Genomic DNA, 14,425 nt, shown 5'->3' on the forward strand with positions numbered 1-14,425 from the left:
GGTCACAGCGTACCCAAAGATGTGACGTGGACAATTAAGATGCTGATTATGTAATTTTTATTCCAATAAGATGATGTAAACTGTGATTTGTGGCTGCAGTAGATTACACCTCTCTTTTAGCTGTGTTCAATAAATATTCCAAGAGTCAATTGTCAATTGCCAATTGCTTATATTCCAAAATAAACAGTAAGAGATCATCCACGTGTTCCATGCGAGAGACAAATGGGACCCATTCTCCATCATCTTTATCTCATGAAAAGAATTTTTCTAAACCTAATAATGACATGGCATTATCTTGACCATACATCATGTTCCTCTCATCTCAATTTGGTAATATTCTTTTACTATTATGAAACTGACCTAAATCCTAGTGTTAACTACAGCCTAATCGTGGAAATAATACACAGGACTTCTGGTAGTATCCCAAACCATTTTAGTACATTTTTCAATTTCCCACCACAAAATTTAACAATAATTAGGTGAGCCCTGCATTTTTTTTCTTATTCTATTAGCATTTTGTAAAAATAAATTTTGGAGTCAAGAACAAAAATCAAAATACAAATGTTAAAATGCAATATATCAACTTAATTATTATTTTAAAATACAAATTTTCTTTAGTGTAAGTGGAGGATTTAAAATTTGAGACTTCTCACCGACGTTGTCTTCACTCTTAACTATTCCAACTTATGTGATGGCATTACATATGATAAACTTTTCCGTTTGATACTTGAATTATAGTATATTATTAGAACAATTACAGGAAAGAATAATTCTTTACTGAGATTGCAAGACTGTTCTCATGTTTTGAGCTCTTCTGAGGGCAACCATCCACTTTATTAACCCATGTAAATTAATCCAAGTGACTACAAGAAAATGGTTGTCTTGTCCTGATACCCAAAGTTACTCCCTCAGAAGGAGCCACAAGTGCAAGTCTTGTACCATTTTTTAAGTGTTGAAAGTTGCAAATTTTGGATTAAGTTGAGGTAATCTAACTTGTCATCTTCCAACAACTCTCTTCGGGTCTGAATTGCTCCAGTTAACAATTGTGTTTAGTATCATGTCTGCAACATTTATCAATTCATGAATGTGAATCCCAGTGCAGATGCCCAATTGACTATATTGCAACTTGTGCTGCAATATTTTTTTTAGATGTTCTTCTCATTTTCTTTTGTCTACTGTTATTTATTTATACTGGGTTAAGTTATGAATATTTATACTTGTTGGATGGTAAAATATGTTTTCGTTTACCAAAAATATGTATTAGCAAAGTCGAATACAAAGTGATGTGACGTGAGTATAATCTGATACGATGAAAAATGTTAAATAACTAATATACGCTATCATTTCTTACAAAAGGGAAAAAAAATGAAAGAAAAGAAGAAAATGCTGGTGCGTAATCTAACATGAGTCAATTTACCATTTTATTTTGGAAGTTTGTGCACATATTCCATGATTATTTTGAAATGTGAGGTGCAAGTTGGTAAGGTTGTTTCAGGTTCAAATTACTGCACTTTCGTTGGACTCTAGTTTTAATGAACCTTCATTTTTCTTGGCCAAATTTGCAGTGAACTTTCCTCTGCTTTGTAATACCTCTGGGGTGTTTGCCTTTTGAGGACCGATACGAGGGTCCTTAATTCTTGGACCTCTATCTTCCAGTTCTTGTCTTGAGGTTCTTTTCCGTGCTTCATCTTTGATCAAGTTCTTAAAGCTTAAAAACCCATGTGAGGAATCTTGTATTCTTTTCTGAGTCTGTTGTTTGAGGAGCTTCACTTTCTTGCTCTTCTCATCTGCAGGACCATAATTTCATTGAAGGATTTTTTGTCATCAAATGACTTAAAGAATCAGATATAGGATTCTTGCTTTGTGGGAAATGGAGCTCATTTTTTGTCTGAAGAGAGCATTTCTGGTATGGGTTTCTTGTCTGTGGGTGCCCATGGTGGTGGTTGGTCAAGGTGCAAACGATAGTTCAGCTGCCAGACCAAAGGAGGTGAAAGTTGGAGCTCTGTTTACATTGAATTCATATATTGGAAGATCAGCAAAGCCAGCTATTCTTGCTGCTTTTGATGAGATCAATTCTAACCCAAGCATTCTTAAGGGGACAAAATTGAAGCTCATCTTGCATGATACAAATTGCAGCGAATTTCTTGGAACTGTTGAAGGTAATATTGGAAGTGAAGATGGAAATTCTTGTCTTAACTAGTTTCGTATGGAATTAGACCATAATTTGTTTCTTTTCCACTGCTCTATACTTAAGTTCTAGTTGTTGTTATCAGAAATGAATTTTTTTTTTCTTTTTTTTTTTTTTTGTGACCATATGTACTGGTGAAGTAAAAGAAGCATTCCTGCGGTTGGCTGTTTTAAAGTAATTAGGAATCAGCTTAATAAGTGGAAGTGAGTTGAGTTACATGCACTTTCTTGCTTGTTGCATGTGCATTTTTCATCAATCAGGCTTTAATATTGGTTGTCTAATATTGCTCAGTTGGCAGTTGTCTATTCTTAACTCAAGCTATTCTATCTGAAGGTATTCATAAACAAAACTCCCGAGTCAAAGCAATAGCCTTACTACAAGCATAAATGTTGCTAAATTGCAAGTTGCAGAAATATCATGGATCATGTTTCCTCTTGGATTCTTCTTCTAGCTCGGACAGACCTTCAGTGATCAGATGTCTGACTTATTATCCATTCGTTTAAATTATGAAATCGCAGCTTTGGCAACTTCTTGTACTTGCTTCTTGCATCCGTATCATATAGGGAAAACAGTACAATCACAATTCTTTTGTTGCTTTAAGTTGTTATGTCTCTGCAGCACTGACATTAGAAGTAGAGAATGAGTTATCAGGTTTTCCTATTTCCCCTGGAATGGCTGTGCATGGCAACAAATTGTTCATAGTTTTACAACTCAGAGTTTATAGCTAATTGAATTATCAACTTTTTTACACCTAAAAAATTTGAGATCTTGAATATATTAAGAATGGTGATGAACTAGTTATCTTCATATAAGTTTGAAATGTACTTGGTATGATCAGTATATCTAATGGCCCTGCCTTAATTTTTTTTTAACATCTATGGGTTTCTGAGTAATTGAAAAAGAGGAATTGGAGGAAATGACTGCATCCTCATTTGTATAGCTTTGCAGTTGATAGAGGATGATGTGGTTGCTGCAATTGGTCCACAGTCATCAGGGATTGCCCATGTTATTTCTCATGTTGTGAATGAACTTCATGTACCACTTCTGTCATTTGGAGCAACAGATCCAACTCTTTCCGCTTTGCAGTACCCATACTTCCTACGAACTACCATGAGTGATTATTTCCAGATGTATGCAATTGCTGATATGCTTGAGTATTTTGGATGGAGGGAGATAATTGCCATCTTTGTTGATGATGATTATGGTAGAAATGGGATTTCTGTATTGGGAGATGCACTTGCCAAGAACCGTGCAAAGATTTCTTACAAGGCAGCTTTTACTCCAAATGCTCCCAGAAGTGACATTAAAGATTTATTAGTTGGAGTGAACCTGATGGAGTCACGGGTTTTTGTCGTACATGTGAATCCTGATTCTGGCCTTACAATCTTTTCAGTTGCAAAGACCCTTGGAATGATGAGTGCTGGCTACGTTTGGATTACTACTGATTGGCTTCCTTCTGTTTTAGATTCAATGGATTCAGTTGATTCTGATACAATGGATCTTATACAAGGTGTTGTTTCTCTTCGCCATCATACTCCAGAATCAGATCTCAAAAGAAGCTTTTCATCTAAGTGGAAAAATTTGAAGGATAAGGAAACCCCGAACTTTAATTCTTATGCCTTGTATGCTTATGATTCAGTGTGGTTAATAGCTCGTGCTCTTGATGTTTTCTTCAATGAAGGAGGAAATATCACATTTTCTGAAGATCCCAGCCTGCATGACACTAATGGAAGTGCCCTTTATTTGAATTCCCTGCATATATTTGATCAAGGGCCGAAGTTTCTCAAGATACTTCTCTCTATGAACTTCACAGGTTTGACAGGTCTGATACAGTTTGATTCAGAGAAGAACTTAATCCGTCCTTCATATGATATTCTTAACATTGGTGGAACTGGTATACGAACGATAGGCTATTGGTCAAATTATTCTCATCTCTCTACTGTTGCACCAGAAATTCTATACACAAAGCCTCCAAATATTTCAGCAAGTAACCAACATCTGTACAGTGTAATATGGCCTGGTGAAATGACAGCAAATCCTAAGGGATGGGTATTCCCAAACAATGGGAAGCCTCTGAGGATTGCAGTTCCCAACCGGGTTACTTTTAAAGAATTTGTTAGCAAAGATAATGGGCCTTCTGGAGCGAAAGGATACAGCATTGATGTATTTGAAGCTGCTATAAACTTGTTGGCTTACCCTGTCCCCCACACATACATTTTATATGGAGATGGCAATAGGAATCCTGAATTCAACAATATTGTTTTTGATGTTTCTCAAAACGTAATTATTCCAGCACCCTTTAATTGGCATCCCCCAAACAACCACGTGCATACATATGCACGCATGCGCACGCGCACGCACACACTTTCATCTCCTATTTCAGTAGCAGCGGTACCATTCGACTTGTAGTTTATATCTAGTGCTGCAAGTGTTTCCTTTTATTGACATTAGTTAACTGGGTTCTGCAGAAATATGATGCAACTGTGGGGGATATAACCATTACTACTAATAGGACAAGGATTGTAGACTTCACACAGCCTTACATGGAATCTGGACTTGTTGTAGTTGCTCCTGTTAGAGAGGTTAAATCTAGTCCATGGTCTTTCCTCAAGCCATTTACTTGGCAAATGTGGTGTGTGACTGCAGCATTTTTTCTATTTGTCGGTGCTGTTGTTTGGATTCTTGAGCATCGGATGAATCCTGAATTTCGTGGTCCACCGAGGCAACAACTTGTAACGATCTTTTGGTTAGTATCCTGTACTTAGACATACCTCCTAATACACTGGAAGAGCGTGTGCAAGTTGTGTTCTAGATCGTCGTCTTCACATTTTCTGCCAAGTACTCCTTTATATTCTGATTAATGTGGGCCTGATCATGAGCCACTTTGCAGGTTTTCTGTTATGTGTAGCACTCAGCGAACAACTCTACAAATTGTTTTCTCTTAGTGTACTTTTGCTATTATGCCATGAAATTCACCTAGCTCAATTTCAAAGAAATATGCTTTTGATAAATGAATGGTTTGTGTTACAAATTGTCTCAGTAGCTTCCTGATGAATTGGTGGAGATATTAGCTTTTCATCGAGTGTTTCTCTGGCTTTATGGATGCTAATGTACTTTATGGATTTTTTGTTGCAGGTTTAGTTTCTCAACGATGTTTTTTGCACACAGTAAGTAGATAAATACCTATTCAAGTGTTCTTACTTAATTGTGCATTCTTTTGAGTTACTAGTTTTTTTTTTTTTTGGGGGTCTTGGGAAGAGCAGTGGTTGAGCAATCCTAATAGTTTTGTTTGATTGAGCAGGAGAGAACACCGTCAGCACCCTTGGGCGTTTAGTGCTGATCTTGTGGCTCTTTGTTGTCCTAATTATCAATTCAAGCTATACAGCTAGCTTGACTTCAATACTCACAGTTCAGCAGCTGACTTCACGTGTGCAGGGCATCGACAGTTTGATTGCCAGTTCGGATCCTATAGGGATACAAGATGGGTCATTTGCACACAACTATCTTGTTGAAGAACTAAACATCGCAGAGTCGAGGCTCCGAACCATGAAAACCCAAGATGATTATGTTGCTGCCCTTCAAAAGGGTCCAAATAATGGTGGCGTTGCAGCTATAGTTGATGAGCTTCCTTATATTGAACTATTCTTAGTCAATACAAAGTGCACATTCAGGACAGTCGGACAAGAGTTCACGAAAAGTGGATGGGGATTTGTAAGTTAATAATTCTTATTTCTTGAGGTTATTGTTTGCTTAAGCATGCTGAGAATGTAAATGTGAGACATCTTGGGATAACATACTAAAACTAAATGCACCTATCTAATGAAGTCTAGTTGTGCGAGCTAAGATTGGTGTCGTTACTTCAATGGATAGATAAACATAAATCGTGTATTCCTAGTATTGTAATTTGAGTATCAGTATCATGCTATTCAAAATTTGCTTCGTCCAGGCATTTCAAAGGGACTCTCCTCTGGCTGTTGATTTGTCCACTGCAATTCTTCAACTATCTGAAAATGGTGATCTCCAAAGAATCCACGATAAATGGTTGTCTAGTGATGCATGCTCTTCACAACCCAATCCTGTTGATGAAAACCGGCTCTCTTTAGACAGCTTCTGGGGCTTGTTCCTTGTCTGTGGTATAGCATGCTCCATCGGTCTTCTTCTGTTTTTCTGGAGGATTTGGCAGCAATACCGTCTAGTCAACAAGGATGACGAGGAAGAGGCAGCTCGGGAACGTGAACTTCCACCGGATGATGGCAGCAGACGATCAACGCAACGTGCCACTAGCTTCAAGAGCATACTTGATATCAAAGAAAAAGAATTCAAGGAAATGCTTAAGCTTAAGCGCAAGAGCAGCGATCAAAAACGAGCTCCCAGCCAAAGCTCAGACGGGCAGCCGATTTCACCATCTTGAAGAGAATTATTCTAGGTTTGGTGTTTTTCCACAATGCACCTTTGCTTTTAGTGTAGAATGCAAACAGTTTGTCCCCATTATTAGTATAAAATACAGCAAGGTATGCTGGAAAATCCAAGCAATGTCAAAGAACAAAAAAAATTTTACTGCTTAGTAGGAAAAATATGTGGGGAAATTCTGGTGTAGATGTCATGTGTCTTCTGGAAACTACAGATGAATTAGAAAAGATATATTTCCCTTCCTTTTTTTGCCAATTCTCCAAGGAGATTTGAAGGATCTGAGAGTTGTGACAGCCCTTTTAAGCCTCAAGATTTCTTTCCAATCCTCTAGCATGTGATATTAGTCTTTTCTGTGTGGTTTGGAAGTACAAATGATGTGTCTTTGTAGCTTTTGATTGAACTAGGAGTTGTTACTAAAAATCAGTAAGAGCAGATGAAAAGTGCTTAAAAGCAAGTTTCTTTATTTTCAATGAGCAGGGGAGTTTAAGTGGTCTAGACTGACTGTCTAAGCTGCAGAAAATTCATTGTTCATTTGTTTACAATTTGGAATCTTGGAACTGAAATTGAGAATTGCACTTAAGGGCTGGATTATTTGTCATTACAACTTTATTAGCTGACAGCAATTAAAGCCCTAACTCGGGTCATAAATCGAAACCACTGATTTTAATTCTTAATTTTTTTTCATTAGAAATAGGTTAAATGCAACTTTCTCATAGACTTTAGATCCATATTATCTATTCAACATGCCAAGCTTTCACATAATTCAAGCTAATTTTAGTTTGTTTGGATTGTGTTTTATTTGGAATATTTTTACTGTAACACTTTTTGTGATGTGATGTGTGTGAGATAAAAAGGTAATTGGGAAGATAAAAAGGTGTATTGGAAATTGTAATGATGATGTAAGCAGATAAAATTGGGGAAATAAAACACAATCCAAACAAACCTTTTGTTTATCTGGCAAGGTAAACCGAGATATCAGCGATTGCATCAAATAATTGCCCTAGTTTTAAATCAGAACAAATTGGATATGTTATATAGATCCAATCCAAACTTAGTCCAGACGAATTGTTTAGAGCTACAAAATTGCCAAAAAACAAATTTTAAAAAGGAAGTTGATATCACCAATAAAAAAAACTCAAAAAATCCAGTATATCCAATGTCAAATTTGAAAAGTTATACCACATTATAAAATTTAAAAAAAAAAACTTTTTCATTTCTTCTGATTCTGTTTTGGGTCCCATATAGATCAAATATGACCATTAAAGGGCACTGTAATGGTCATGGATTACCTACGAGCCCAATTCAGAAAGCCCAGTCTAAAACTAACAGCAGTAGGCCCATCACAACACCAAACGCCAGATGAATGCGATTATAGCTTGTACCGATTGTGACTGGCCTAATGACCATTAATTAACCTTAAACTCCACCCAGCTTTTCTTTAAAGGCTTTTAGTTGATAGAAACATTACCCGCCATGAGGTTCTTGATTCGATTCTCAATTGGTTTCATTTTCTCTCTTCTTTCTCTCTCTCTCTCGTAAGACTTGAGGTCTTCTCTTGAACCGAAAAAAAAAAAAACTTTATCCAACTTCTCGTAATACCAAAAATCATATCTTCAACCCAGAATTTCCTCAAAGGAGGCAAAATCACCCACGGATATAAAAGCGTGACACTCGAATTCTTGTGTCCAAAATTTTAAGCGTCCAAGGTTTTTATTGATTTATTAAATCTTACATTGTATTGGACTGCCCTTCGTGTTTCTAGGGTTTTGATCAGACGTAATTAAAGTTTTTTTTTTTTATCAATTGATAGCTTAAACCATATTAGCTTTTGCCTACCTCAATGCGAAGTAGATGTAACAAGTTATTAGGGAGGGGCTACCTTTACATGTCATGGTTTATATTTTTGTTCGTTCTAAAATTCTTATGGTTTGAAAGAGAGATAAATATATCTATACTTATTTATTGCACCCTTAATACAGTTTCAAATAGGAGAAGTTGAAGTCATGGTCCTATAATACATGATCTTTCAAATTATCTTTTACTTTTGATAGCCATTCCTCTTTTAAAACTCCAAACTCAACCAAACAAGATTGAGGGCAATTCTTCTAGCCTTATGGTTGTCAATTCATTCAAAACGTGGACATGTTGTTCCTTGTCTCCCCACTTCGTGCAAGGAAGTTTAGAAAAGTAACATTATTGCACTTTATTTAACATCAACGGACATAATAATTCTTTAGAAAACAACTTGGAGGTGCTAATAAGATTCCTTTGTATGGTTTTCAAGTTCGCAATCCTTCAAATTGAAAGATATATTGCAAGTGAATTATTTGTCCCTAACTATAAAGTGTGTGTTTGTCTTTAAGGACATATTAATATACCAATAAATGCTTCTCACATGCTTTGATGCCATATCCTATTTGATCATGTTGTGGAGGTAATTATGTTTGGGATTATAGAGGCACATTAGGTGTATGTACTTATTGAGGTTAGATTAAATGCATAACTATACCCTTAAATGCTTATATAAATTGATAATTTGAGATTAAATAATTATCTTGCTTCGTGAACATCTAAATCCTCGGTAAATTCAGATCCAACAAAATTTAATCTGGTAATTCCTATAGCATATTCTTAGAAAAGAATGTTCATTTTGTTATTGCGTTTTGTTGTACTTTTTACATAGTTAATTGACATAATTAATCATCGACAAAGTTATGAATATAAAAAACAAATTTGAATTTATAAAATACACTCTTTCAAAGACTAATTTGAGTATTATTTTTTACTGTATATGGCCAAGCTTGGTTTGTATGATATCTTTTTTTTTTTTAACATTTTTTTTGGGATGGAGACTGAATCTGTCCTTTGTATTTTAATATTGAACTTTTAAGGTCATACATTGATTTCTGTACCGGCCAAAGATTCCTGCACATCGCTTCCAGTTTAGTCCAAACTCCAATAATCTTATCTACCAAAACATAAACAATGGGAAAAAAAAAAAATCAACTCGCATGTATATAATTTTTTCTAGGTTTTATCGGATACTGGTTTTTCAACACTGGGGCCAAGGGGTTGAAATGAAAGATGGATGGACAATTATCGACCAAGATCAGAGCCACATAAAATAATATCTAAGGGTGTAACTAACCTAAGTTATTGAACTCTTCTTTAATATTTTGTTATTTACCGTCCCATCCTCCTTACATTCGAACTGTCAGGCACATTATTCAAATTTCGAATCCTGAAATCAAATAGTAGAAAAGATTCTACGAGTCATCCCCGACTATTGGGTGACTCCAATAATTTAAATGATTGAGCTTTGTCATAATTACATATGAAATGAAATTAAATAGATCTTTTGAATTCAATATCCTTCCATGTTGACATCTTCTGAAAATTAGTTATTTAGTTTTTTTTCCCTTCTTATTCTTCATTTTCTAGGTGCAAGAAAAGTGATCTCCATTTAGTATCCTATAGTCTTTTATACCCAAAAAAAATAATTGACACTAAGAAACTTTTCAATAATTCTTTCATATGAAAATAAATGTAGAGTGATACAAACACTTTTTTTCCCCCAAGAGAAAAAGAGAAATCAATAGAACTTTAAAAGATCCAGAAAAAGTCTATGTAATTAGAATGATGTAACAAAATCCTACTAAAATGTGAGAACAATCTTGGCCTTTTCTGTCTTGGTTCTGAGTGGGGCTAATTTCATGATTGATGTTTGTCAATTTGCGTGTATGGCCTGAAATTGATTCTGTCAATGGTGGGACTATAACGTCCTTGTAACAAAGAAACTATTGTTGGAAGAATCTTGTTAGAGTTAAAAAAAAAAAAAAACCCAAAAATGTTAAAGAATATAAGAAAAAAGAATAGAAGAAAAAAGATTTGTTTTATCATGCTTAAATGGCTTATCATTTCCTCCTCAATGGGTTATAATCTCAAGAATAAGTTTTGTTCTAATAAAATTTAATTATTCTTCTCAAATAATCAAACTAAATTGAATTTAAAAAGGGATTAAGTTTTTTTAGCCATAATAATTACTTATTCCGCATTTCCTTTGGATGTTTTATTGTCGTTGTCCAAGTAAAGATAATGTCGCAATTCCAAAAATAGAAGATTTTGTGAAAGTACTTTAGATGTATATGTGAGTAGTAAAGAGTATTTTAAAAATTTTAATTAGCAAATTTATCAATATTGTTCATCCCTTGCATCGCAATTTTACAAAAGCTATAATGTATGAACCTATATTTCGTGGCCTATACTCTATAGTGGACCAAATTTTCCATGTAGATTTGTGAGAAAATCAAGAAGAAATAGAAAGAATCATAAAAAATACCAAAGAAAATGAAAATTCCAAAACCCCACGTGGTCCAGTATTGTGATAAATGATGGCTCTTGATCCATTTTTCTCGCCGAGATTGATTAAAGTAATTATGGAAAAACAATGATGAAAAATATAAGAAACAAAAAAGAAATAATGTAAGGTTTGGATCTTTTTTTTTTTTTTCTAACATATACAAACAAATGATTAATGTCCCCAAATTCCTATGAAACATAAACCTAAATAAATCCAAAAAAGCCGGCATTTGGAATAAAATTTTAGACTTGGCAGCCCACAAAATCAGTCAAACAATCCCCCACAACAAACGGTCACCTGTCATCACCACACATCAATTGTTTGCCATCCCCAAAAAAAAAAAAAAGAAACCCAAAATTAAAAATACCAAATTTGAAAAACATTTAATAAAATGAAATATATTCAACAATATCATGTGAGAAGGGCATTAGGAGCCTGATTAGAACTTCCATTTTCATGGACTAAGAGGGCTCCTAAGGCCATTCTATCATCATCATCATTTCATCATCAATCTTGATTTCATTGAAGAATGACTCAGCTTAGCCGTCAAAAGTTTCACTTCAACATGAAAAAAGCGATTCTGTGGCGAATCGCCGTCCTTAAGCAGTGTCTCAAGTCAATTTGGAACCAGTTTCTTGCTTGTTGGATAGGAAAATCAGTCAGGTATAGACATTTGCAGCAGAAGATGATCAGTTCTGCACCTCATTCAGGTGTCATTGGTAGTGGCTTTTCTTCCAAAATCATGGGCTCACCTTCCCCAGATATTGATAAAGATTCGTCTGATTTAGTTACTTTGAAGATTAGTCTCTGGGGTGATTGTCAAATTGGCAAAACAAGTTTTCTGGCAAGTCTTGAATCTTAATCATTTGAGCTGATTTTCTTGAATACATTTTCTGCTTTAGCATTACGGTTGATGCCTATAATTCTTTTAGGATCAAAGTTTTTTGGATTTTTTGTAATCAACTCTTGATGCCATTTTCTTTCTGTTCTTGATCAAAGGCAAAGTATGTCGGAAGAGATAATGGAGTAGTCGTCTCTGCAATTCCAGGGATAAATCAAATGGACAAAACATTATCAGTTAAAGGGGCTCGGATTTCTTATAGCATCTGGGAAGTAAGAGGTATGCATTTTCCATGATTTCACTTTTCTGGGCTTTTATTGCTTTTTTCAACCTGAATTAGTAGTGAAAGATCTGTCTTGACGTTCCGTTTTTGGCAAATTTGATCAACAATGCAGGCGACAATTCTTCTCATGATCACATTCCAGTTGCTTGTAAAGATTCTGTAGCCATGATTTTCATGTTTGATCTCACAAGCCGGTGCACATTGAATAGGTATAGATATATAGCAATTTCACTTTCAAATTGCACCAGACATTAAATAGTTATATATGTGTTCCCTTTTTTTTTCTTTCTTTTTCTGACACTAATATATGATTCTTGCTGTAATTGCAGCGTGATCAGATGGTATAAGCAAGCCAGAAAATGGAATCAGGTAAAGATACTTGCTTAACAACAATGTTTCACATTATTCCTTTCTTGATTTTTAGTGCCCAGTCTTGATCCCCACTTTTTCTTTATCCTGCTTTCTCTCTTTTTTTTTCTTCACCTTTTTTCAGTCTATAATTCATCTGTTCTTCACAAAGCAAGCGAACGTTTTTTGTTCATATGATCTTTTGGTTATGCAGACAGCCATTCCGGTGATGGTTGGAACAAAGTTCGATGATTTTATCCAATTACCAATAGACATTCAATGGACAATTGCAAGTGAGGTAATCATGTAATTAAATTTTCAATAAAATCTTTGTGATCTGCCTAATATTGATGGTCATCAAGAAGAATTCATATTCATTAATCTTCACAAACATAGACAGCCGAACCATAGAATATACCAAATGCAGCCTTGTTCTAGAATACCTAGGTCCTTTCAATTTCCTTGATACATGTTTTATTTTAATCTTTTTAGAGACAAAGAGAGAAGTGAGGAGGTTGCCTAGTCAATTCCAATGATAAAACCCACTTGACTTTGCAACGGAAATTATTGTACTCTACAACTTATATCATCCAGTGAATTTTACGTGGATTGATATTTTCCACTTGTTGTCACTCTCAATCACCATCAGGCATACATGTACATGTAAAAACAAATTAGAAATCACATGAGATTACCTCTAGTGTAATCATGCACTAAAGTTGTTTAAAAGCATATTAATGACGATAAGTACACTAATTGGATATAATTTACGTCAAGAATCTTTTTTTTTCTCGTCTTAAACTAGGATTCGATTTCTTATTTCCTTAATCATATATAAAACGAGGGTTCAATTTTCGTCTCCCGATTTGTATATAAACCCTTAGACGCTCACAAATTTGCTTCTTTTTTTTTTTTGAGCAGGCAAGGAAATATGCAAAGGCACTCAATGCAACCCTTTTCTTTTCAAGTGCAACTTACAACATAAATGTGAATAAAATCTTCAAGTTCATTACGGCCAAGCTGTTCAATTTACCATGGACTTTGGAGCGCAATCTCACCATTGGAGAACCTATGATTGATTTCTAGAGGTTCTTTCTTTTTTTTTTTCCCCTTACTCTCAACCGGTCACTGGTTCTGTCACAATGATACTGCAACCAGTGAAAATTCGTGTTGTTTACTTCCCCATGAAAGTCATGGGAGGAGTTTTGTAGCCTTTTTGTGCTCCAAGCTTTGTTTTTTTGTGAATGCTTTTCTTTAATTTTCAAAGCAAAAGATAAGGCCAAGAGCCACCTTGTTCTCTGTTTACTTTGTTTTGGTTATGATGGGGCTTGATCTCAGCAATTAACAAGGACATGAATCAAGCAATAGATTTGTGCCCTTAACTAGTCCAATATTGTGATGATGGCACTTGATATTTGGTCATGGATTGAATATCATGCCCTTGGATTTTCTATGATTTTGTCCACAAAAAAAGAAAAAAATGGTTACAGGTTCAAAGACACGTAAAGTCATCTGGGAGATTGTATGATTCTGTCAAAGCCTCAAAAGAATAATTGTATCCGTGATTGATTGTTCCATTTTAGGTGAAGAGTCAAAATCCTGATTCCCTTTTGGAAGGTCTTTTCGTTAATTTTTAGCTTTATATGTGTAATCCGGCTCATATTCTAACACGTACTCAAATCAAATCTTAAAAAAGACCCCACTACGACTTGAAATAGCAACAATTTCTTAGGAGGAAATGGTTTCACACACCTAAAAGGACTAAACCTAGTCAGAACATTATATTGTATAGTATCATAAATTTTGAACTTTCTTCAAGAAACTGCTAAGCATCGTTCAACATGAGTTTATCAGTATCGGTTTAAGAAAATCAAACTAGAAATCAACCTCTACCATCATCACAAACTTCATCACATCCAAGTTCTAACAACAAGAGTACCAAAAATTTTGCCTTTTGGTTTTATTGATCATTCTTTTAGGACTTCAACATGATGC

General features: G+C 35.0%; 2 protein-coding genes across 7 annotated transcripts; both read left to right on the plus strand.

Annotated features, from left to right (window-relative positions):
• Nucleotides 1-865: 865 nt before the first annotated feature.
• On the plus strand, nucleotides 866-6,853 carry LOC113688173 (glutamate receptor 3.4). 6 transcript variants are annotated; one of them, XM_027205881.2, is made up of 8 exons: nucleotides 866-983; nucleotides 1,566-1,669; nucleotides 1,794-2,159; nucleotides 3,129-4,468; nucleotides 4,657-4,934; nucleotides 5,324-5,355; nucleotides 5,490-5,899; nucleotides 6,135-6,853. In XM_027205881.2, the coding sequence occupies exons 3-8, from the start codon at nucleotides 1,871-1,873 to the stop codon at nucleotides 6,597-6,599; spliced, it is 2,814 nt and encodes a 937-aa protein (XP_027061682.1). In that variant the 5' UTR covers nucleotides 866-983; nucleotides 1,566-1,669; nucleotides 1,794-1,870; the 3' UTR covers nucleotides 6,600-6,853. The 6 variants fall into 6 exon arrangements, with proteins under 6 accessions (XP_027061682.1, XP_071904833.1, XP_071904834.1 ...); XM_072048733.1 differs by lacking the exon at nucleotides 866-983 and adding an exon at nucleotides 1,371-1,389; XM_072048734.1 differs by lacking the exon at nucleotides 866-983 and adding an exon at nucleotides 1,464-1,480.
• A 4,534-nt stretch (nucleotides 6,854-11,387) lies between these two features.
• On the plus strand, nucleotides 11,388-13,735 carry LOC113688584 (septum-promoting GTP-binding protein 1-like). Its single transcript, XM_027206456.2, has 6 exons — nucleotides 11,388-11,802; nucleotides 11,958-12,078; nucleotides 12,195-12,291; nucleotides 12,412-12,451; nucleotides 12,645-12,728; nucleotides 13,352-13,735. Exons 1-6 carry the CDS (start codon nucleotides 11,488-11,490, stop codon nucleotides 13,514-13,516), a joined length of 822 nt encoding a protein of 273 aa, XP_027062257.1. The 5' UTR covers nucleotides 11,388-11,487; the 3' UTR covers nucleotides 13,517-13,735.
• Nucleotides 13,736-14,425: the final 690 nt, after the last annotated feature.

The sequence above is a fragment of the Coffea arabica genome, chromosome 5e (genome assembly GCF_036785885.1).
Source record: "Coffea arabica cultivar ET-39 chromosome 5e, Coffea Arabica ET-39 HiFi, whole genome shotgun sequence".
NCBI lineage: Eukaryota > Viridiplantae > Streptophyta > Magnoliopsida > Gentianales > Rubiaceae > Coffea > Coffea arabica.